General features: G+C 38.8%; 1 protein-coding gene across 4 annotated transcripts in view; it reads left to right on the top strand.

Moving 5' to 3' along the window:
• Window positions 1-24,770, top strand: part of SLC4A4 (solute carrier family 4 member 4) — a 342,218-nt gene that overhangs the window by 289,608 nt on the left and 27,840 nt on the right. For all 4 annotated transcript variants that reach the window (XM_082243062.1, XM_082243061.1, XM_082243059.1 and 1 more), the window contains exons 13-21: window positions 100-233; window positions 1,530-1,801; window positions 4,876-4,943; window positions 6,446-6,637; window positions 11,689-11,802; window positions 11,989-12,150; window positions 14,021-14,199; window positions 16,654-16,726; window positions 23,478-23,546. In XM_082243062.1, coding sequence (XP_082099188.1) covers window positions 100-233; window positions 1,530-1,801; window positions 4,876-4,943; window positions 6,446-6,637; window positions 11,689-11,802; window positions 11,989-12,150; window positions 14,021-14,199; window positions 16,654-16,726; window positions 23,478-23,546 — 1,263 coding nt within the window. The remainder of the gene's footprint in view (window positions 1-99; window positions 234-1,529; window positions 1,802-4,875; window positions 4,944-6,445; window positions 6,638-11,688; window positions 11,803-11,988; window positions 12,151-14,020; window positions 14,200-16,653; window positions 16,727-23,477; window positions 23,547-24,770) is intronic.

Here is a 24,770-nt window from a genome sequence, read left to right as displayed (position 1 = left end):
TAAACTAATGTATACATTTAGATATAACGAAAGCTTCTGTTCTTCTCTAGGGTGTATTGTATACATTTAGATATAACAAAAGCTTCTGTTCTTCTCTAGGGTGTATTGGAGAGCTTCTTGGGCACTGCTGTCTCAGGTGCTGTTTTTTGCCTTTTTGCTGGCCAGCCACTTACAATTTTGAGCAGTACGGGTCCTGTCCTTGTGTTTGAGAGGCTGTTATTTAACTTCAGCAAGTAAGTCACATTTACATATTCAGTGAAAAAATGTCATTAAAATATGCAAATTAAATTGCTATAAGCACCATGACATTATCTGCCTTTTTTTTTAAAAAAAGGGTGTTAATTCTTGACTGACATCAATTTATCAAGGGCCATGATAAATTTAGATTGCCAGTTATGGGCCACTGCATTTAAGAGTAAGCATTTTAGGTAAACATATCAAAACCTTGGTAATTTAGACAGAACATATAATCAAAAATACCTGTATATATACTGTATGCAGAGGCAACTATCTGTCAAAAATGAATTTTAAAAAGATCAATAGATCTATAAATGTAGGCAGCCAAAGTTGTAAGTACAGTATATCTCAACTGTTGCTGTAAAAGTGCCACTCCATAAGCCTTCCTATTGTTCCTCTAATGTGGTTGGTGTTCTCACTCACTTATGCTGCTTCTGGTCATTGTTTTGATACACAGTTTTCACTAAGGCTCCTTTCACATGGGGCGGATCCGTTTTTACGGACTCCGCTTGCTCAATGGGGATCCTCGCTGAGCAGGCGGATGACAGGTCCTTGTCCACTCACTGTGCAGAGATGTACCTGTCAGTCCCGCTCTCCTCTATGGGGAGATCGGATGAAAACAGACAGCCTGTTCGTTTTCATCCAATCCAATCCGACCCACTGGACGGATGGCGAGCATTTCATCTGATCCAATCCGACCCCCTGGACGGATGGCGTGAGGTTAACCATTGCAATTATGATCACAGGTGCTGTTTGACATTTGCTTAATAGGTTTTAGAGCTCCTGGTATGCTCAATAAAGCATATGACTATTCACAGTATGTGTCTAAAATGATGAAGCTTAATTCTGGGATTTTTTTAAAGGGTCCGCAAGTGTGCCCCCCTTCCTCATACTACAGGGGTTTAATGCTAGGTAAGCCTAGGAGTAAAGGAATAAGCTGTGATACTTACCTTATTCCTCATCCTGGCAGACTTCGGGTGCTCTTCTTCCACTGACATCTGCCTCCCCATAGAGGACAATGGGTGGCTCGATTGGGTCCGCCTGAAAAACTGACAGGTGGACCTGATCGATCTAATTGTGTGAAAGAGATCTAATGGTAACTTCAGCGTATGTATTATCATCTTATGCACTCTTTAATGAACAATACTGCATATCACATCATTTTGTATTGTATGTGGGACATTTTTTTAGAATAGCAATGGCTTTACTATTTACCAAGCACAATGCTGACCTAATAAAGCTTTATTTTTTTCTTCATGCCTGATTTTGTCCTTTGTTTTTTAATTCTCTAGAGATAATGCGTTTGACTACTTAGAGTTCCGCTTGTGGATTGGCCTGTGGTCAGCTTTCCTGTGTCTCATATTGGTGGCAACAGATGCTAGTTCCCTGGTCAAATATTTTACACGTTTCACAGAAGAAGGCTTTGCCTGTCTTATCAGCTTCATCTTCATTTATGATGCTTTTAAGAAAATGATCAAGTTTGCAGATTACTACCCAATCAACTCAGATTTTACAGTCTATGATGTTACATTGTTTAACTGTGCCTGCCTTCCGAAGGATCCAAGTAAGTATCTACAGATTCTTTTAATAATTTGTTTTTGCTACATGTGCACGTAGAAGAATAAAGTTGTTAATTTCTGAAATATTTATGAATTTGATATTGACCTCCTGATATAAAATATGGCAACTGTAGTCTTTCTTGCCCTTTTGTATGCCTCTTATCTTTGCTCTCCTGTGCATTAATTATTTATGCCTGCTTACATTGGGGTTGCATTGCAAATTTTTTTTGATGCAGTTGCTTATTCTGCATTTGCACCAGTTACCTTTAAAGTGCAGTAAACAATGGTAACCAGTCAAAAGTTATCAAACTAGTGAGTCCCACTATGTTTTTGGTAGATGCAGTCCACTTTATCTTCAGTTTTTTCATATACATGGAGACGCAAAGCATGACCTGCCTGTGCCTCATTTAAAGTCCCAAACTGCTTATATTTTTCATGCAATCAGGGATGGAGACGCTGTGCATTACAGGCTGGTGCCTCATTTAAAGACCCATTGTGTTTTTACTGCATCTACCAAAGGGATGGAGGTGCATGCTTCTCAACTAGTCAATTTCAGTTTGCACCCTATTGTTACAATACAGCCAATTACAGCTATGATACATTTAGACCAGTCATAGATGGGAGCTGTTCCCTTATAGCAAACTAAACATTACAGTGCTTGTGCTGTCCAATCTGCCCCTTTCTAAAATGTAAAAAACCTGGTTGATCCTGCCTCTTCCTGTGTCACCCTCTGTGTTGCTGACCACAGTAATTATGGCTGCTGATCCCTGATTACTGTGGTCAGGTTACATGCCTCCATCATCCCGCTGCTTTCCTCTCTCCCTCTCCCCCTCCCTCCCTTCTGTCCGCTCCTGTGTGTGTTCCTCCCCCTCTCAGCCCCCCCTCCTGCCACTATTAGTAGTTGGCAGTAAAACACAATTACAGCCAGCTACTCTGTTATAGTAATCTCTCCTACACTGTGTAAATGTTTTTGTAAATCAAAGCCTGCAAATACCTTATCTTTGATTTCTTCTGGCTAGTCCAGGGATCACGTGACCTCCCCGATTAACGTCAGAGGGGATCTTAGCCCCTGCCTCTGTAGCCCGTAGATCAGACTAGAGCAGCCGGAGGTCACGTGACCAGCCATAAATGATCAAAAATAGGATATTTACAGGCAATTACACAGTGCAGGAGAGATTAAAAGAACAGAGGAGCTGGCTATAATTGTTCTTTACCATTACAACCACTTTAAGGTCCAGAAAGTGGGAAAATCAGCCTACACATGTATACAAAGTGGTGGATTTACCAAAGGCAAGTAGGCTGTTTACTTTGCAAAGGAATTTTTACTTTGCAAGAGAATTTTTACTTTGCTTAGTAAATAAGGTCATGCTCTGCTGACTTCCATCATCCAATCATTTGCAAGCAAAATTTCATTTTTTTTCTTATATCTTTTGCACATGATTGGGTATTGTTTTCAAAGTGAATTTTCACCACATTCCCTAAGCTAAGGAAAATTTCCTTGCAAAGTGAACAGCCTATTCGCCTTTAGCAAATCAACCACTTGAGCAAAGGAGACAGGCGTGTGCTAGTAAGGGTTCACCTTTTTACTGGATTACTTCATTGGGGATGGGGAGGCTGGGATTCAGTGGACGAGTGAATAGGGAAATCTGGCGGTTACCTGTGAATCTGCCCAACCTAGGTTCAATCTTGGTTTGAGAAAACCAATTTCCATATGAAAAGGTATGACTATGCTCAGTTGGTTTCTATTTTTCGGCACAATGCCAAAAAAGGCCGATCTACTGACAGCTTAAAGATTTACTGCTGCTCAGGGGCTCTGCGCTTCAGGAAAATAGCAGCCTCCAGCAAGAAGAAACAGGAACATTGCTGGAGGCAATTTGCATCACACACTGATTTTGGTAGCATAATTATTAATAAGGAATGTATGTTCCTTGCTAAAGAACATTATTTTTTTATCGAGTTGGTATGGGGAAAGTTCCACTTTAATATCTCCAAATTCATGCTATTTATAATTCCTACACCTTTTATCTTTACAGTGTACGAGTGTGAATGAAAACATTTTCTAAAGTGTGTATGTTGTATCTAGCTTGACCATGTTTGTAGTAATCTTGTAATATTATTTACCATGTATTACAGCTACAATTTTTTTTTTTTATTGTTTCCTCAGATAACTCTTTTCCTCGGGTTACTATTTATATTACTAAGACAAGTTCATTTGATCAGTAACCTAATAAATGTATTTAAAAAAGAAAGTAATCAGGCATGTTACATTAAGGAGTTTGGAAATGATGTGTTTTGTATCCCTGTGATTATGGGGCAGTTCACATGCTGTACACCTGTCTCCATAAGTAATTTTTAAAAACAGTGGGCTTGTTTACACCATAGATGCATAAAAGCTCATGCAAAAAAACGGATATGGTTGACGTGAAAAGATACGCATTTACATGCAGTTTATGTGCATTTTTATGCATGTTGACAACTGTTAATGTACAGTTTTTTCATGTATTGTTAATCTATATCTGCTGCTATCACTTCCTGTTCACTTTTATGGGTAGAAAAGGAGAAGAACATTTTTTCTTTTCTTTTAGTTATAATATGTTAATGCGCACATGCATGCATTTTCTGTGTTTATGTGCGCTGCAGAAAAATACAGGAACATCTTTGCCTTTTCAGAGATCTCCGTGTTAGATGCAGAAAATGCAATTTGCGTACATGGTTTGAACAAGCCCTGAACTATGCTGAAAGTTAAAAATCAATATATATATATATGTATATATATATATATATATATATATATATATACCGTATTTTCCGGCGTATAAGACGACTGGGCGTATGACGACCCCCCTAATTTTCATCTACCGGTAATACTTATACTTAGGTTACCTTGGAGATATTATACTCGGCGTATAAGACGACCCCCCATTTTTGGGGGATTTTTTGGAGGTTCAAAAGTAGTCTTATACGCCAGAAAATACAGTATATATATACACACAAGCTATACATACACTACATAAACAAATGTTAAACTTTTTTATATTTGATGAGGATATTGCATTAAAATAAAAACATTGTGTCGCAGGTAACAGCTCGCTGTTTAATGAGACCACAGATGCCCCCTTGGGATTCCTGACTACCACTGAGGATCCGGTAAATATCTTAAGCTAAAACATTTGCCCTTACTATAGAAACAAATGTATGTGATTGACTGCCAAGAGCTAGAATCTTAAAGCAGTGAATTTAGACCTGAAGAAGAATTATCACCACTAGTTTCCAGTCATTGTTGAATTCCCTAGGGGCCCTATGCAAATAACACTTGGTCCTGTTCATATTTTCACAGTGGTTCTGAACAACTGGACATATTTCTTTCTGTATGTCACTCCATCCCATGCTGAAGCCCAATTTATGTACTTTCCTATAAGGATGTTACAGCCAGCACTGAATGCGCCACCCCTCCTAATTATGCAGGCTTTCATCTAATATTTCAGCTATTTATGTCCTCTGCCATTTTCCTTGTACAGAAAAGACTTCCATGTATTGATTAAAAAAAAAAAAAAAAATCTGAAAGACTTTCTTGTATTAACAGAAAAAAATTAACCCAGATCCAATCCCCTATTCTGGGAAGAGAGACTACAATAGTAACGTTCAGCTTTTTGCTGTTGTTAATGCTGGATTGGCACCATTCACAAAAACAGAAACACACAACACACCCAAGCTTTTACTTTAGTCCCTCTCTCAAGAATATTGGGAGGATCTTCGTTCAATCTTCCGAGAGAGACTAGTGTAGCAGCTGGCATGTGTTGTTGTAGGCTTGTGTTTTGTGAATGATGGCACTCTTCTCCAATGCAGTCCTTCAACAACACAAGCAGACAGTTACAACTGTAGTCTCTATCTTGACTCAGTCTTTCGTTTTAGTACAAAAAAGGTGGCATAGGAGGCAAAGGGCTGTACAGTTAGATAGAGGGCTTCAGATGTTCTGTCCGGGCAGCTTTCAGAGGAGGCATGAGCAGGGATTCTGCAGGCTCTGTAGAGCATACTAGCTGAAAAAACACTGCACAGATTTGAATGGAAACAAGCGCTATGTGCCCTTAGTTCCCTAATGGATTCAGTAAGGGTTTTAAACTTTAATGGTGCTCTTGTGAACTAGTACCACAGGGAGCCACTAGCAATTCTATAGAAGCCACCAGCTTCAGAAAAGTCCAACAGAAAGTCAGCACTTTTTACAGTAGATGTATATGTAGTAGATGTACAGTAGTATATGCTGAGGCGCAGATGGGTGGTAGAGGCTTGCTAAACAAATGACAGCCCTACACGTTAGCTCACATAATTACTATATATTTTCATGTGACCTCTATAATGTTTTAGGTTTGAATTTTCTTTTCCACTAGCACTGTTTAAGCCCAAAAACATAGAGTTAAACATTAGTACACCTGGGATTTGGCACACATTTGTCTGTTGAAAGGGTTTCATGTAAGGGTGCATTTCCAGAATGTGTAAACAGTTTCGTGCAACTCTTTAGAATTAAATATGTATTTTATAAGTCATGGTGCTGGATTCAAGTGCTGTTTAGTGCTGCTCTGGGTACATCTATGAAATCACGTTCCAAATGAGGTGACTTTTATGAGCCAAATCATGTATATTTTTCCTTACAGTACCACAACCACACCATTGATTGGTCATCTCTGAACAAAAAGCAATGTCTCAAATATGGAGGGCAGCTTGTTGGCAGCAGCTGTAACTTTATTCCTGACATCACTCTAATGTCTTTTATCCTGTTCTTTGGCACATACACGTGCTCTATGGCTTTGAAAAAGTTCAAAACCAGCCGCTACTTTCCAACCACAGTGAGTATCTAAAATAATTTTATAAAGATAAAGGTATAAATACAAGTATTATACAGATTCTAGCTGTTACACACATATTGCTGCTATGCATAAATGCTTTGGAATAAATTAATGATGAAATCTTGTTGGGTTGAGGGTTTATTACAGATGTGGCAAAAGGCTTCTTGAACCTTTATTTCATGTGTAGCTATGGAGAGAACAATATACAGCAGTATACATAATGATGACCCCAACAGTACACACATAATGTGGTAACAATATCTATATAAAATTATATTTTGAAGCAGTCTACAAATGATGACAGCACTACACAAATGTGCTACAAAAACTCAAAAACCTACAGTGCATCCGGAAAGTATTCACAGTGCTTCGCTTTTTCCACATTTTGTTATGTTACAGCCTTATTCCAAATTGGAATTAAATTCATTCTTTTCCTCAAAATTCTTCAAACAATTCCTCATATTGACAACATGAAAGAAGTTTGTTTGAAATCTTTGCAAATTTATTAAAAATAAAAAACAAAAAAAATCACATATATATATATATATATATATATAAGTATTCACAGCCTTTGCCATGCCACTCAGAATTGAGCTCAGGTGCATCCTGTTTCCACTGATCATCTTTGAGATGTTTCTACAACTTGATTGGAGTCCACTTGTGGTAATTTCAGTTGATTGGACATGGTTTGGAATGGCACACACCTGTCTATATAAGGTCCCACAGCGCATGTCAGAGCACTAACTAAGCCATGAAATCCAAGGAATTGTCTGTAGACCTCCGAGACAGGATTGTATCGAGGCACAGATCTGGAGAAGGATACAGAAAAATTTCTGCAGCATTGAAGGTCCCAATGAGCACCGTGGCCTCCATCATCCATAAATGGAAGAAGTTTGGAACCACCAGGACTCTTTGTAAAGCAGGCCTAGCCAAACTGAGTGATCAGAGGAAAAGGGCCTTAGACAGGGAGGTGACCAAGAACTCGATGGTCATTCTGACAGAGCTCCAGCATTTCTCTGTGGAGAGAGGAGAACCTTCCAGAAGAACAGCCATCCCTGCAGCACTCCACCAATCAGGCCTGTATGGTAAAGTGGCTAGACGGAAGCCACTCCTCAGTAAAAGGCACATGACAGCCCGCCTGTAGTTTGCCAAAAGGCACCTGAAGGTCGGATGTAACAAAGATTGCACTCTTTAGCCTGAATGGCAAGCATCAAGTCTGGAGGGAACCAGGCACCGCTCATCACCTGGCCAATACCATCCCTACAGTGAAGCATGGTGGTGGCAGCATCATGCTTTGGGGATGTTTTTCAGCGGTAGGAACTGAGAAACTAGTCAGGATTGAGGGAAAGATAAATGTAGCAATGTACAGAGACATCCTCAATGAAAAGTTGTTCCAGAGCGCTCTGGACCTCAGGCTGGGACAAAGGTTCATCATCCAACAGGACAATGACCCTAAACACACAGCCAAGCTAACAAAGGAGTGGCTACAGGACAACTCTGTGAATGTCCTTGAGTGGCCCAGCCAGAGCCCAGACTTGAAACCGATTGAACATCTCAGGAGAGATCTGAAAATGGCTGTGCACCGACGCTCCCCATCCAGCTTGATGGAGCTTGAGAGGTCCTGCAAAGAAGAATTTTAGAAACTGCCAAAAAATAAATGTGCCAAGCTTGTAGCATCATACTCAAAAAGACTTGAGGCCATAATTGGTGACAAAGGTGCTTTAACAAAGTGTTGAGAAAAGGCTGTGAATACTTATGTACATGTTAATTTTTTCAGTTTTTTCATTTTTAATAAATTTGCAAAGATTTCAAACAGACTTCTTTCACATTGTCATTATGGGGTATTGCTTGTAGAATTTTGAGGAAAATAATGAACTGAATCCATTTTGGAATAAGGCTGTAACATAACAAAATGTGGAAAAAGTGAAGTGCTGTGAATACTTTCCAGATGCACTGTATAATGTTATTATGCCGTAGCACTTTTATAATGTAATGAAGACATCAGTAATCATATGTCATAGTGACAGAACTACATTTAATATAACCGCAGTCCCTACATACTATAAAATGTGTCATCATAGCAATATCTCATAATATTAATAGTGGAGGTAAAGGTAGAGATAAATATGCCCGGCATTACATTTTCCTGCACCTATGACCTGCATTTGCCCTCACAAAATGTGGAAGTACTGCCAGTATCCCACAGCGAAAATGACCTGCATGTTGAATTATGGAGGCTTTGGATAAAGGATTGCAATATCATTTAAATCAGCATCCATTGGATGGTGTGGAATTCAAGGGTGGCAAGTACTGTAGAGGGTACAATCCCATCTGTGGTGTAAAGGTCTCTTGCTCAACTCCTCTCTGGGCAGGCCAAAAATGATTCTCAGAGCCCTCTTCTCTTTCTTTTTAGTATTTTCGAGTTTAGCTGTAAATAAATGATTAGTGTACAAAGTGCAAAACAATTCAAACACAGTTCTTTTTTGAGAGATGTTATCTTTAAATCATGCAACTCTAAAATATATTTTTTTGGGGGTGGGGGGAATTGGTTCTTTTGTGGAAATTTATATATCCTGTCTTTATTCCTTTTTCCTTTGTGTATCTTGGTTCATTTAAAGTCTCAGTTTCCTGCTGTGTGTGTGATCCAGCAACTGAAACCAGTACCCTGTTTCGTGGAAATGTGTGTGATCATGCAGGGCATTGTGAGACTACGGAAGCAGAACATATATTCACATTACCTGTAGTCGCTTAATTAAAGTATCAGGTTATTGAAAATTCACTCAAGTAAACTCTTCCAGACATCAGACAATTTCTTTTGAGGTCAGCAAAATAGAAATTTTAGCTTGGGTTGAGAAGGTTTAACCCAAATTGTGCTTCATAAACTATAGCTAAAACACATAGAAGAAGATGTAGTTTTAATATCCCTTTGTTTTATCTTAGCAGATGTATTTTTAACATCCCTTTGTAAATCCCAAGCTTTGAAATATATAACTTGCTTACTGCAGAATTTCCTGCTAGTTTAACTTACCACATAATGTACAGTATTGTGACAGAAGCAAAACTTTTTGGCTCCACCGCAAAACCTATATAGAGTCCTCTAGCTCTCCAGTCCATATCAGTTATTCCTAACAGTTAGACCTTTATCATTGTAATGCGGTAAAAACATTTAAATCATTCTGGAAGAATTCAGTTAGTCCTATGTTTCCCCAAGTTATATTCTGACTGATTGGACATTTATATAGTAGGTCAGGGAGGCCTTTAAGACATGCATGCATGGCACTTTGTGTGCTAATGGTCTCTTAGCATAGGCTATTGCTTTGTGTTTGGTTAGAAATACTGGACACATGCTATGTTAGTAATATGTGCCTGCTCAATGCTCATTTCAATATAAATCCAAGCATGTATCTACAGCCCTGGTCAGAAGTTTTGAGAATGACACAAATATACATTTCACAAAGTCTGCTGCCTCAGTTTTTATGGTAGCAATTTGCATAGTCCAGCATGTTATGAAGAGTGATCAGATGAATTGCAATTCCATGAAAATGAACTTAATCCCAAAAAAAACATTTCCACTGCATTTCAGCCCTGCCGCAAAAGAACCAGCTGACATCATGTCAGTGATTCTCTTGTTAACACAGGTGTCAGTATTGATGAGGACAAGGCTGGAAATCACTCTGTAATTCTGATTGAGTAAGAATAACAGACTGGAAGCTTTGTACGGAGGGCGATGCTTGAAATCATTGTTCTTCCTCTGTTAACCATGGTTAACTGCAAAGAAACACGTGCAGTCATCATTGCTTTGTACAAAAAGGGATTTACAGGCAAGGATATTGCTGTTACTAAGATTGCACCTAAAGCAACCATTTATTGGATCATCGAGAACTTCAAGGAGAGAGGTTCAATTGTTGTGAAGAAGGCTTCAGGGCACCCAAGAAAGTCCAGTAAGCGCCAGGACATCTCCTACAGTTCATTCAGTTGTGGGATTGGGGCACCACCAGTGCAGAGCTTGCTCAGGAATGGCAACAGGCAGGCATGAGTGCATTTGCACGCACAGTGAGGCTAAGACTTTTGGAGGATGGCCTGGTATCAAGAAGCAGCAAAGTAGCCAATTCTCTCCAGGAAAAACATCACAGGTACAGGGATTGGACTGCTGAGGACAGGGGTAAAGTAATTTTCTCAGACGAATCCCCTTACCAATTGTTTGAGGCATGCAGAAAAAACCTTGTCCAAGCAAGAAAAGGTGAGCGCTACAATCAGTCCTGTCATGCCAACAGTAAAGCATCCTTAGACCATTCATATGTTGGGTTGCTTCTCAGCCGAGGGAGTGGGCTCACTCACAATTTTGCCTAAGAACACAGCCATGAATAAAGAATGGTACAAAAACATCCTCTGAGAGCCACTGCTCCCAACCATCCAAGAAAAGTTTGGTGACGAGCAATGCATTTTCCAGGATAATGGAGCACCTTGTCATAGGGCAAAAGTGATAACTAAGTGGCTTGGGGAACAAAACTACATTTTGGGTCCATGGCCAGGAAACTCCAAAGACCTTAATCCCACTGAGAACTTGTGGTCAATCCTCAAGAGGCAGGTAAATAAAAAAAAAATGCCACATGTGCTGACAAACTCCAAGCATTGATTATGCAAAAATGGGCTGCCATCAGTTAGAATGTGGCCCAGTAGTTGACTGACAGCATGCCAGGGCCAATTGCAGAGGTCTTGAAAAAGAAGGGTCAACACTTAAAAATTGACTTGCATAAACTTAATGTCTTTGTCAATAAAATCCTTTGTATAAAATGCGTGTAGTTATACTTCAGTATACCATAGTAACATCTGACAAAAAGATCTAAAAACACAGCAGACTTTGTGAAATTGACTATATTTCTCACAATTTAGTTGTAAAAATTACTATATTTCTCACAATTTAGATCTAAAAACACTGAAGCAGCAGACTGTATGAAAATTACTATATTTCTCAAAATTTAGTCTGCTATAAATATAACAATTGGCCTCACGCTTTGATGCTTACCTCTGTGGGTTTTTTCATACTATAGGCCAGAAAACTGATCAGTGACTTTGCCATCATTTTGTCCATTTTCATTTTCTGTGGAATTGATGCTCTTGTTGGAGTTGATACACCAAAGTTGATTGTCCCAAGTGAATTCAAGGTGAGTGCAATAAGTCAAGCATACAGCCTACAAATTTAATAGATTTTAGTAGAGATCTTCAAATGTAACAGTACTTGCCAAGAAAAATGGTTTGACACTCACAAAATATTTTGCCATAGCAGAATCAGTAACTCGAACCAGACCAAGCTGATCTGTTCACTAAATGTACAACTTTTTCCCTTTAAGCCAACAAGTCCCAACCGAGGCTGGTTTGTCCCACCCTTTGGAGGAAACCCTTGGTGGGTGTATCTGGCTGCTGCTTTGCCGGCTCTTCTTGTTACCATTTTAATCTTCATGGATCAACAGATTACAGGTGTCATCGTCAACAGGAAGGAACACAAACTAAAGGTGCGTCTTTAATATTGGTTCACCGCATTTCTTCACTTCCCTATCAGAGACCACTGAAATATTAAACAGCATGCTACAGACACTATTTATTTATTTATAGTCAGTCACAGAACTGTTTCCAAGCAGGCAGTGGGGTTATATTACTAACAATTTCACCGGGAGTCTGCAATTCCATCATCTTTACTTTTGCCCTATGCAGACACCTCTTATCACATGCCATAGTGAAATCCAGAATAGAGGTTAATGGAAAACTACTACTGTTTTCACTAGTGTCCAAGGTAGCACTAGCAAAATACACTGTATACTTTCTTGTCTAATCTCAGATTTAAAGCAGTCAGCAGTGTATGTTTTTGTCCCTTAACTTTGTCCTCTGAAAATAGTGTATGCAGATGGTGATGAAGAGGTATCTTCAACATACACTGAGGGTAGGGGAAGCATTTCAAGATGGAAGCATTTATTGCTGGTCTCTCTCGCTAGTTCCTTTATGCAAAACTCTAGTCAAACAATGCAACAAAACACATATAAGGGAGCTATTCTATCTGCCAATAGATGTTGTATATCTATCTACCCACTCCTGGGATTTAATCTGCCCTGTCATACAGCACGGCCCTGCCTGATTTTTCTCTGCTGCTTGTTACCCATGTCTTGTTCTTCCCCCACCCTGTAAACTGAACAGTGAAATGAGAAGCAGCAGACCAATGAACTCTTCTCACTGTCACTTTGCTCTCTTCTCCTCTAAATATGGTGTACATGATCACTGCAGCACTGTCTTGTGCTGCTACTCCCTCTTCTAGTCTGTAGAGGAAGCTGCAAGAGGCTAATACCAGGTCAAATTGATACTTTCATTGCTTTAAAAAAAAAAAAAAAAAATCATGTTTTAAAAATTAATACTGGGTTATACCAGGAGCTTAGCTTTAACATCTTCATCTTAGCTAAGTGTGTTATGTCATATGTTTGCAGGAGTCGTTCAGCAGACATCCTAAAGATCTTCTATCTATAGCCTATATATATATATATATATATATATATATATATATATATATATATATCATAAAAACACAAGCAAATATTTCATATTCTAGACAATTTCAATCTACCTTTTACTTGTCCCCTATAATAATGTAAGATAAATCAGATTAAAGTGTTATTATATATTTCATTATCAATTAAAGTGTGTAATGTTATGTTTTGCATACCTCCTAGGAACCTAAAATAATATTTTAATACTTTTTTTACTCAACTTTAATTACTTTTGGACCAATTCAGATCTATACATGTATTCTCATAGATCAAACAGGTATCACATGCACTACAAATGAGTCTCTGTCAAGTGCAGTGATTGTCCTGGTTAAGTAGGGTGGAACTGACATGTTGTGAGGTCTGAACGTGTTGTACTCAGTAAAAGAGCTTCTCTGTTCTCCAGATCACTTTCAATTTAGTGACTTTAGCCTCTTGTAAATTCACAGGCCGTAAAGAGCAATTCACTCCAATCCTGAAATTGTTCTAGTTAGAATAATAATTTCCTTTTTTTCCCACTGTTCAAAAAATCCATTCACTTTCCTGGAATTCCTCTATGTCCAATGTTATCCATTACTTCCTGAATTCTCAGATGTCTCCTGTGAATTACCCCTTGCAGTGTGTAATGGTAGTCTATCAATGGAACAATAGCTGCATATTGCAACACCCTGCATTCATGACATAGGAGTAGTCAATCTATCTCCACAATCACTGCACAGATACTAGTTAACATGGTGCTTTGTTGGCAGACATAAATAAATGCAATTTGGTATTCCTGCTGTTGTGACCACATAAGTAATAGTGACCTGATTGTTTCACTTTAATTAAATAGTTCCTCTGTCTTCATTCCTAGAAAGGAGCTGGGTACCACCTGGACCTGTTTTGGGTGGCTGTTCTGATGATTATATGCTCTTTCATGGCTCTTCCTTGGTATGTGGCTGCAACTGTCATCTCCATTGCCCACATCGACAGCTTGAAAATGGAAACTGAGACATCAGCCCCAGGAGAGCAACCTAAGTTCTTGGGAGTAAGGTATTACTGAAGAATAAATACACACAATGGTGGACAAAGGCAACATTTGGGCAAAACGCAGCTTGAGCCCCGTATAGCTTTTGTGTTTCTTTATATGTCCTCTTGCCCGAATATGGTATATTTTCTAGGTGTTGACCACCATATTGCTTCCCTTTTCTGACACCTCCTGAACCAGTTCTGCCCTCACTGATGTTAAAGTTTCCAAACATATGTATTCTATTGTCAACAGGCCCACTCGTGGCACAGGACCAGTAATTAATGTTTTGGTCTGGTCTGATCTCTCTACAGTTTATTGTTGAAGGACAAGACTCCTCCAATGTTCCCTTGAAGACTCCTTGGTGCAGCTACACAGCCTGCAGGGACAGTGTGTCTGTTGCTGAACTGTGTGTGTGTTTGCAGGGATTTATTTAGACAATATGGTGTTCTAGGTACATTTAAATAATGTCACCGTTATGTTTCAATGCCAATAATTAATAAGAACTGACTCTAGAATGCGCTATTAAAGACATCATGAGGTCTGCTATCAGGGCCACTGATAAGGCAGTACAGCCAGCCCCCTAGTACTGGGCCTGTGCCCCATCATTTCAAAAGGGGGGCCCAGGTACCTGCTGAGCAGGAGGGCCTCCTGTACTGTCTTATTGTAGACATCTATCCTCTTCTGCCTCCCCCTGCAGCGCTGCCAGTTTCTCCTCCTCTTTCTCCCTCTGACATCACTGCACAGGGATTGGTTCTAGCATATGCACCCCTTCCATCTGCTGTCCAGTCCCCCCTGTATGCCCCTTTCCCCGCAGGGCTTCCGGCTTCCCTCCACTCCTCTCCTGCTGGCAGCTGCTGCGGGTTGCACAGGGGGGTGTTTCAGGATGAAGAGCAGGGAGAAGGGCAAGTAAATATATAATTTATTGGCCCCTTTCTTCCTTAATGAACACAATGAGTGATTGGTACCAATCACTCCTGTGCCCATTCATCACTGAAGCATAGACAACTGTGTTTACTATGCTTCAGCTTATGATTGAGCAAGAAGCCTCAGAGAGCTTCCAATTCATTCATCTATGCAGCTGATGCTGCAGAGATAGGGACTGATAAATCTATGTCCTTAGTCACTTCCCGCTGGGGGCAGGGTTCTAACAGCAGCCCTGTCTGCTACAGTCACTGTTACTTTTAAACTGCATGAACTGCAGACAAACTAAAGATTGTTTCAGGCTTCCTGAACTACAAAGAGCCTTCTGACTCCTTTATACATCTTCTGCACCCCTTTTCCTCTACAATTTTGTTGCTGAGATTAAACACAAATCTCTAAAATAGGGGAATAAAAAAAAAATCACAAAACACAATTTGTACATTTTAAGAGTTGCTGCTGGCCCTCTAAGCCAGCTGTTCTAGGCACTACTCCACGACTGGCATTGTGGGAAATACAGCCCAGTGTTTTGTTAAAAACTGCACTGGGGGAATTTACTAAGAGTGGAGCAGACAGAATCGAAAGCTCTGCATGACAACCAATAAGCCTTGGGTTTTCATTTTCAAAGCCTAACTAAAGCTGAGGCTAGAAGCTGATTGGTTACTGTGCACAACTGCACCAGAGTCTGCTCTAGTTTTAGAAAATTGCCCTCACTATATATATATAATATTAGCAGGCAATAATTACTGGAAGCCCATCTGATTTTAATTTAAGTTAGGAGATGCTGTTTAAATAGTTGTTATGGATTACTTCAGTATGCACATAACTAAAGTACTAACTTATCAGCTAACATTGTGTATATAGTGTAGGTTTTGTAGTATTGACAGCCATTTTCTTTATTTTTAATATTAGTCTTAGTGCCGGCTCACACTAGTACAACTTGTCAGGCGACTTGGTCAGCCTGACAAGTCGCGCACCGTCGCGGTCCAATGTGTGGTACAGGAACGGTTCTAATAGGAGCGACACAAGTCGCTCCGACTTAGAAAAAGTTTCCTGTACTACTTCGGGGCGACATCGGAGCGACTTGCATAGACATTCATATTATGAAGTCCGTGCAAGTTGCGCCGAAGTCGCGGTGCACGCGACTTCACAGGTCGCCCCCGAAGTCGTGCCGCTTCAGTGTGAACCGGCCCTAAATGTTTTATTTAAGGCCCTCTGTATTTATTTAAGGTGTATATACAGTATATCCATTTTTTTAAAATTTGGAATATATAAATGTAGCACTGCTGTCTAGGGGACTGCTGTATTTTCACACTTTAAGGGATTTCTCATTACTTTCTGTCTTGGTGACAGTGGTCAGCAGCAAATAGAGAAGGTGAAATGGGGACACATATAGCAATAAAAGTTTAACAGAGGTTCAAACCCTAAACCACTCTATCTAAAACTAGGGGAAAAAAGACTCTTTGTGTTCCTTAATAAACCCATATTTCTCTATTAATGCTATTTAATGACATACAAAGTTGCAGAGCAGAGTGTTAACTATGTACTGTTTGTTACAGGGAGCAGCGAGTTACAGGTATTATGGTGTTCTTACTGACTGGTATATCCGTTTTCATGGCACCCATATTAAAGGTAACTATACAAAGCATACATGTCATTTTCACAAGTGCATATAACAAAATCCATAACCTGTAAATGTGGTGGCTGCATAAATATTTTTTAAGGCTTGTTTTCCTTTATTTTTCCGACCTTTATTACACTTCCTGTCCTAGAGTGTCTCTGCTGAGAAAAGAGGAGCAGTGGAGCCACAATTGGACAGTAGCATTGCCAATATGGGGGGAGAATAGTTTTAGATACACTAACAGATTTAGATGGACCTGGATAACAAATTAAAGCTGAACTCTAGCTATCGCTTTTCAAGCAGTTACAGAAAACAGATTTTTTTCCTTTTGGGATAAAGTTTTTACATAAAAAAATTATAACTGGAATTTTAATCACCCCCTGTAAGTGTTAATTCGTTTGTCTCAACCACTTTAACTGTTACTTTTGCTGGACAAATTGGTCTAAAGGAAAATACAAAGTAACAGACCTAATGCACAGTGAAAATAAAGGAGAAAAAGCTTAAAAAAATAAAACAAATGCAGCCTTTACAGCTAAGAATTGGTAAATCTTTTAAATTAATGTTTTAAAGAAAGGGTAAAGGCTCTTTGGGACTAGATGAGTGGGCTCAGTCATTTAAATATAATTTAATATTTCGTCTTCAGTATTCTATGTACTTTGAATAAAAATGTGCATAGGGATTGAAAAGAAAATGGGTTTTATTTTATACTTGAATACAAATTGAAGAGAGAAATTTAAGAAAAGATAATAAACAAAGCCGGTCTACCCCTGGGGATGTTCCCCACCTATGCATAGGGATATGTGACCTTTCCATAAACCAAGTCCTGCTGAACAAAGGATTTCCAAGTATCTGTTATTGCTCCATTGGCATGTAACAAGTTAATGGAATCAGTAGTACCAAATACTTATGTTTCTGTTCCCAGTTCATTGTTGAAAATATTGAGTACCATCTGTTCCAGCACTATTTGCCTTCTCAGTGTGGAAGGTTTACTTAACCTAAGGTGATCAGTGTGTTTCTACTTTATATTGTTTTACTTTTCAGTGCGGTAACAGCTGAGCTGCAAATGTTTCATTCTTCAAGCACATAGGAGTCCTTCACATGTCCTGTTGGTTGATGTTCTAATATAAGGATACTTTTTAAGATGAATTATAATTGTCATATGTAGTTATACATCACTTTGCAGTTGTACTAGCTCTACAACAGTTGGGAACACAAGTTACCAATAGCAGTATGAGTTGGAAAAATGCTATTATGGGGTCAGTTCACTAAAGCGTATTGAATGTATAAGGGTTTCCAATATCCTGTATTATCTGTTAAAGCTACCCTGTCCCTGGGATAAATTCTACACCAAAAGCAACCTGTAAAAGAAGAGGAATGTTTGCCACACTGGCTGGTGGCAGCTCAAATCTTCTCTCTTTTGCAGTGCTAAAGCTAGTAACATAGTTACAGTATCTCACAAAAGTGAGTACACCCTATTGAGCATTTGTAGGGCATCCTCAAATGGGAGGTGGAAGAGTGCTACGTCTCTACCACCCACCAGCTCTGTGATGTCATCATGGAGGAGTGGAAGAGGACTCCAGTGGCAACCTGTGAAGCTTTGGTGAACTCCATGCCCAAGAGGGTTAAGGCAGAGCTGGAAAATAATGGCCACACAAAATATTGACACTTTGGGCCCAATTTGGACATTTTCACTTAGGGGTGTACTCACTTTTGTTGCCAGCGGTTTAAACATTAACGGCTGTGTGTTGAGTTATTTTGAGGGGACAGCTAATTTACACTGTTATACAAGCTGTACACTCACTACTTTACATTGTAGAAAAGTGTAATTTCTTCAGTGTTGTCACATGAAAAGATATAATAAAATATTTCCAAAAATGTAAGGGATGTACTCACTTTTGTAAAAAACTGTACATATTTAGTCTGGTTGAAAAAAGACACAAGTCCATCTCGTTCAACCCATAAAAGGAAAAATAAAAATAAATTTACAATCGTATATACACAATCCTATACCCACAGTTGATCCAGAGGAAGGCAAAAAACCCAGCAAAGAATGATCCAATTTGCTCCAGCAGGGGGGAAAAATCCTTCCTGATTACCCAAGAGGCAATCGTGTATTCCCTGAATCAAATTTACCTATAAATGTTAGTATCCAGTTATAATATGTACACCTAGGAAATAATCCAGGCCTTTTTTTAAAGCAATCTACTGAGCTGGACAGGATCAGCTCATGAGGGATTCTATTCCACATTTTCACAGCTCTTAGTGTGAAGAAGCCTTTCCATATTTGGAAATGAAGGGGTTGATTTACTAAAGTCAAATTGACTGTACACTTTGCAAACTACAGTTGCACTCTGCAAATGCAGTTGCTCCAGAGCTTAGAATATGAGCAGGAACTCCGCTGACTTTCATCATTCACAATCATTTGCCTTGCCGTAATTGTGTATTGTTTGCTTTGCAAAGTGCACAGTCTCTTTTACTCCAAGCATGAAGAGTTCACCTTGTCCTCAGCTGATGCTGATATCCAACATCTCCAGGAGTTTTGGATTAATTAGGGTTGATTTACTAATGGCAAATATGCTGTTCACTTATCAAAGATCTGTTATTGTTTTTGACAAAGTGAGTCTGTAGCCCCATGGGGGAAATGTCCTTTTGCTTCCTGTCCCAATACAGTGTTGTCACCATCTTGGAAAGTGAAGGGAAAACAACAACGGGATATAGTTAATAGGAACAAGCTTACAAATGATCTAAATGTTAAAATCTTTTCCCTAAGATTGATGTCACATGAATAACCCTGTTGTTGGTAACAATGTGCTAGTGACAGGATCTCTAAAAGACCATTTACATTTTGCTATGGAGTTGCTCTGGCCCACCAGTGTGATTTCTCTTTTTTACTGTACCCTTGTTAGCAAGTATGATTTTGCAGCATTCAGCGCCAGCAAGGGTAAATGAAAAGCCACTACTGGGTGATTCTGCCAGCAGTGGAAACATCTAGCTGTCATTGGCTTAACAGAGCCACAAACAACAATAAAAAAAAAAAAAATGAGTGATGATAAAAGAAAAAAATGTTCTAACCCTTACAAGTCATGAGTTATTAAAGTAAAACTTTAGGCAAATTTGTTTTTTCATTTTGGATAGTAAGAGGGGTTATAACCCCTGTAATGTTTATTTTTTCGCCATCTGTATCCCACTGTGGAGATTTCCCTGAACTTCCTGTCCCGTCGCCAATTAGAAATTACTACAAATTAGAGGAATGTTTTGGGGACCCCTAGGTCACCAGAACTAGTGTCCCCATTGGAAGATTTCCCCTCTATTACTTTTTTGGGGAAAACCAAAAATGTGTGATTTTCTTTAGCTTCACTTTCACTGATAATGGTAAAACAGGACAAATAGAGAGAGTGAATTTCCATAAAGGGGACACAGATCACAATAAAAACTGCCAGGTCTTCTAATCCATCTCCCCTCTATCCAAAAAAAAAAAAAAGCTTTGCCTTTAGTTATACTTTAAGTTGTGTATTTGTCTACTTCTATTTATTAATTTTGTTCTGTTGTGTTATTTTGTGTTTTCTTTTTAAGAATACTTGGAAAATAATAAATTAAGTGATAAAAATTAACACCGAAATGATATTTTAAAGACAGAGAAGAAAGGAACATATACAGTGTGCCATTTAGATAGAGAACAGCGAATAGGCTGACACTGCCATCTAATGGTGTTCCTGAAGCATGCATGGGGGATTTACAGTATACTACAACAGTAACGGGCAGTCTCATAGCAATCCCCTTTTGTTTTAGACATTTTGGAAATCATTCTAAACTGCTATTCTTTATGTGACCTATATAATAGTAATAGAAAAAAAAATTCTGAAAAATTCTGGCTAAGAAACATATAATGTAATTAAATGAATCTGACGTGTTCTATACAGCTTTGTTACCAAGGTCCCAGGGATTTGGCAAGGGGCTTAATTAACTTATTGTGAAAAGTAATTTCTGCTGCAGTTGGGAGTTAGTGATCTCACAGAACACAGAGAGCACTAATGAGATGCCATAGAAATTAGAACTTGCTGATCAAAGGGCAAACTTTAATTCCATTTTAAAGTGGTCTTCTAGTGAGTGTGTTTTTAGAATCGTGGATATAAATTAACAGAGGTTTTCAATGTTTTTGTTCCTAATTGGGCTTGAAGTAAAACGTTTTTTCAAGAGAAAAGGAACAAAATGTATGGATGATCATTTCAAGCAAGAGATGTATTTCCTGTTATAATCATTGTTCTGCTTGGGGAAATGTGATCATTCAAGAGTGATCAAGCCATTTTGTCAGCTTGAAGATGCTGCAAAGCACAATATGTGACACTTGCTTTTTGCGGCACCAAAAAAAGGGACCCTTCCCTCCCTTAGATTGTATCCCATATTTTCTGAGTTTATTACCTAAACTATTTTTGTGTGTATGCCAAATTATGCCAGTGCTAAACAGTGATTAGCACATGTTATCAACAGATAATGAAAATATTTTTGTAATCATCAGAGAACTCCTTTGTATTACTGAATATACAGAGCCTTGAAAAAGAATGCATACCCCTTGAAATTTTCCACATTTTGTCATGTTACAACCAAAAATGTAAATGTATTTTATTGGGATTTTATGTGATAGACCAACACAAAGTGGCACATAAATGTGAAGTGGAAGGAAAATGATAAATGGTTTTCAAAATGTTATACAAATAGCAATCTGCAATGTGTGGCATGCATTTGTATTCAGCCCCCTTTACTCTGATACCCCTAACTAAAATCTAGTGGAACCAATTGCCTTCACAAGTCACCTATTTAGTAAATAAACCTGTGTGTAGTTTAATCTCAGTATAAATACAGCTGTGAAACCCTCAGAGGTTTGTTAGAGAACCTTAGTGAACAAAAAGCATCATGAAGGCCAAGGAAAACACCAGACAAGTCAGGGATAAAGTTGTTGAGAAATTTAAAGCAGGTTTAGGTTATAAAAAATATTCCAAGCTTTGAACATCTCACGTAGCACTGTTCAATCCATCATCCGAAAATGGAATAAGTATGGCACAACTGCAAACCTACCAAGACATGGCCTTCACCAAAACTGACAGGCCAGACAAGGAGAACATTAATCAGAGAAGCAGCCAAGAGTCCCATGGTAACTGCAGGAGCTGCACAGAGTCACAGTTCAGGTGGGAGAATCTGTCTACAGGACAACTATTAGTCCTGTACTCCACAAATCCGGCCTTTATGAAACAGTGACAAGAAGAAAGCCATTGTTGAAAGAAAGCCATAAGAAGTCCCGTTTGCAGTTTTCGAGAAGCCATGTGGGGGACACAGCAAACAAGTGGAAGAAGGTGCTCTGGTCAGATGAGACCAAAATTTAATTTTTTGGTCTTAAAGCAGAATGCTATGTGTGGCGGAAAACTAACACTGCACATCACCCTGAACACACCATCCCCACTGTGAAACATTGTGGCAGCATCAAGTTGTAGGGATTCTTTTCTTCAGCAGGGACAGGGAAGCTGGTCAGAGTTGATGGGAAGATGGATGGAGCCAAATTCAGGTCTATCTTAAAAGAAAACCTGTTAGGGTCTGCAAAAGACTTGAGACTGGGGCGGACAACGACCCTAAACATACAGTCAGAGCTGCAATGGAAAAGTTTAGATCAAAGCATATTCATGTGTTAGAGCTGCAATGTAATGGTTTAGATCAAAGCATATTCATGTGTTAGAATGGCAAAAAGTCAAAAGTCCAGACCTAAATCCAATTAAGAATCTGTGGCAAGACTTGAAAATTGCTGTTCACAAACGCTCTTCATCCAATCTGACAGAGCTTGAGCTAAATTGCAAAGAAGAATGGGCAAAAATGTCACTCTCTGGATGTGCAAAGCTGGTAGAGACCTACCCAAAAAGATTTGCAGCTGTATTTATACTGAGATTAAATTACACACAGGGGAATTTATTTATTAATTAGGTGACTTCTTTTAGATAGGGGTATCAGAGTAAAGGGGGCAGAATACATATGCACGTCACATTTTTAAGATATTTATTTGTAAAAAAATGTGAAAACCATTTTACATTTTCCTTCCATTTCACAATTATGTGCCACTTTGTGTTGGTCTATCACATAAAATCACAATAAAATACATTTACGTTTTTGGTTGTAACATAACAAAATGTGGAAAATTTAAAGGAGTAGGAATACTTTTTTAAGGCACTGTATTTGTCCAGAATGTATTTTTTGTGACAACGTTGTCATCAGGGCAGGAAGTGGGAGAAAATGTCTCCAACAAGGACACATGACCAATAAAAATATTTTTTAGAGAGGAAAGGATAGAATCACAATTAGCACAAGGACATTGTCAGTTTTCCTGATGGAGAATTCTTGTCACATCCTAAGGCCATTATTGTCAGAATGGCAGGAAGTGAGGGGAAATACTCAAGAGAAATAGGCAGCAGTAAAAACCCAATAAAGGTTTTAACCCTCCCCCCCCCCCAAAAAAAAAAAAAAAGTTATTTTATTAAATACAACTATTATTATTGACTGCTTTATTAGATTGTAAAGTCCCAGGAGCAGAGCCCTCCTAACCCTTTTGTATGAAATTGTATTGTAACTGTACTGTTCCCCTTTATAATGTAAAGTGCTGCACAAACTGTTGGCTCTGTATAAATCTTGTATTATAATAAATAAAGTAATAATAATAATAGTTCAGTTTAATTTTGTATACAATACATTGATCTAACATTTTTTGTATTTCATAATTTTTAGTTTATCCCCATGCCTGTCCTGTATGGTGTCTTCTTATACATGGGGGTGGCTTCACTTAATGGAGTACAGGTATGTCATTAGTCACATTTTATCATTAATGTTCATTGTAGACATCATCGTTGCAGAACTCTCTACCACACAGTGCGGGAGAGTTACTAAAACTGGAGGACACAGAATCTGGTGCAGCTGTGCTTTGTAGCCCATCAGCTTCTAACTTTAGCTTGTTCAATGAACCTTTGACAATAAAAACTGGAAGATGATTGGTTACTATGCACAGCTGCATCACATTCTGTGTGCAACAGTCTTAGTATATCTTCCCCATTGAATTGTTCATGCTTATTGTCTGCTCTCAATTTAAGAGGATTTAAAACCAAGAATGGTCATAAGAAATTGTTTGACCACCTATTGACCTATGTCCATCTGTTACAGCTAGACCTAGATGCATCAATATACAACAAGGTGATGTTTAATAGGGTGCAGCCATGGAACTTTCTTTATCCCCCATGTACAATTTTTAGGCAATATGCAGAGGGGAAAATAATTATTCGATCCCCTGCAGATTTTGTAAGTTTGCCCACTTACAAATAAATGAAGGATCATTAATCTTTATCATAGGTGTATTTTAAATGATAGAGACAGAATATCAACCAAAATCCCGAAAAAAACACATGATACAAATGTTATAAATTGAGTTGAAGTTCAGTGATTAAAATAAGTATTTGATCCCCTACCAACCAACAATAATTCAGGCTCCCACAGACTGGCTAGAGTATGTGCCCATGTGGTGCAGAGATTAGTTCTGTCAATTTAAAAAGGTACTCCTAATGACAACTCGTTATGTGTATAAAAGACACTTGTCTACAAAATCTTTCTTCCATTCAACTTCACTATCATGGGCAAGACCAAAGAGCTGTCAAAGGATGTCAAGAACAAGATTGTAGACCTGCACAAGGCTGGAATGGGCTACAAGACCATCAGCAAGAAGCTTGATGAGAAGGAGACAACTGTTGAAGCAATTGATCGCAAAGAAGAAATACAAAATAACCATCAATCGCCCTTGGTCTAGAGCTCCATGCAATAGTTCACCTCATAGGGTAAAGATGAGTGAGGGATCAACCCAGAACTACACGGGAGGTGCTTGTGAATGATTTCTAGGTAGTTGGGACCACAGTCAACAAGCAAACCATTGGTAACACAATACGGCGCCATGGATTGAAGTCCTGCAGCAACTGCAAGGTCCCCCTCCTCTAGAAGGCACATGTACAGGCCCATCTGAAGTTTGCCAGTAAACAG

This window comes from Pelophylax lessonae (assembly GCF_965119305.1).
Source record: "Pelophylax lessonae genome assembly, chromosome: 1".
In the NCBI taxonomy this organism is placed as follows: Eukaryota; Metazoa; Chordata; class Amphibia; order Anura; family Ranidae; genus Pelophylax; species Pelophylax lessonae.
The sequence above is the reverse complement of the archived record's forward strand: the minus strand, read 5'-3'. Positions and strand labels throughout refer to the sequence as shown.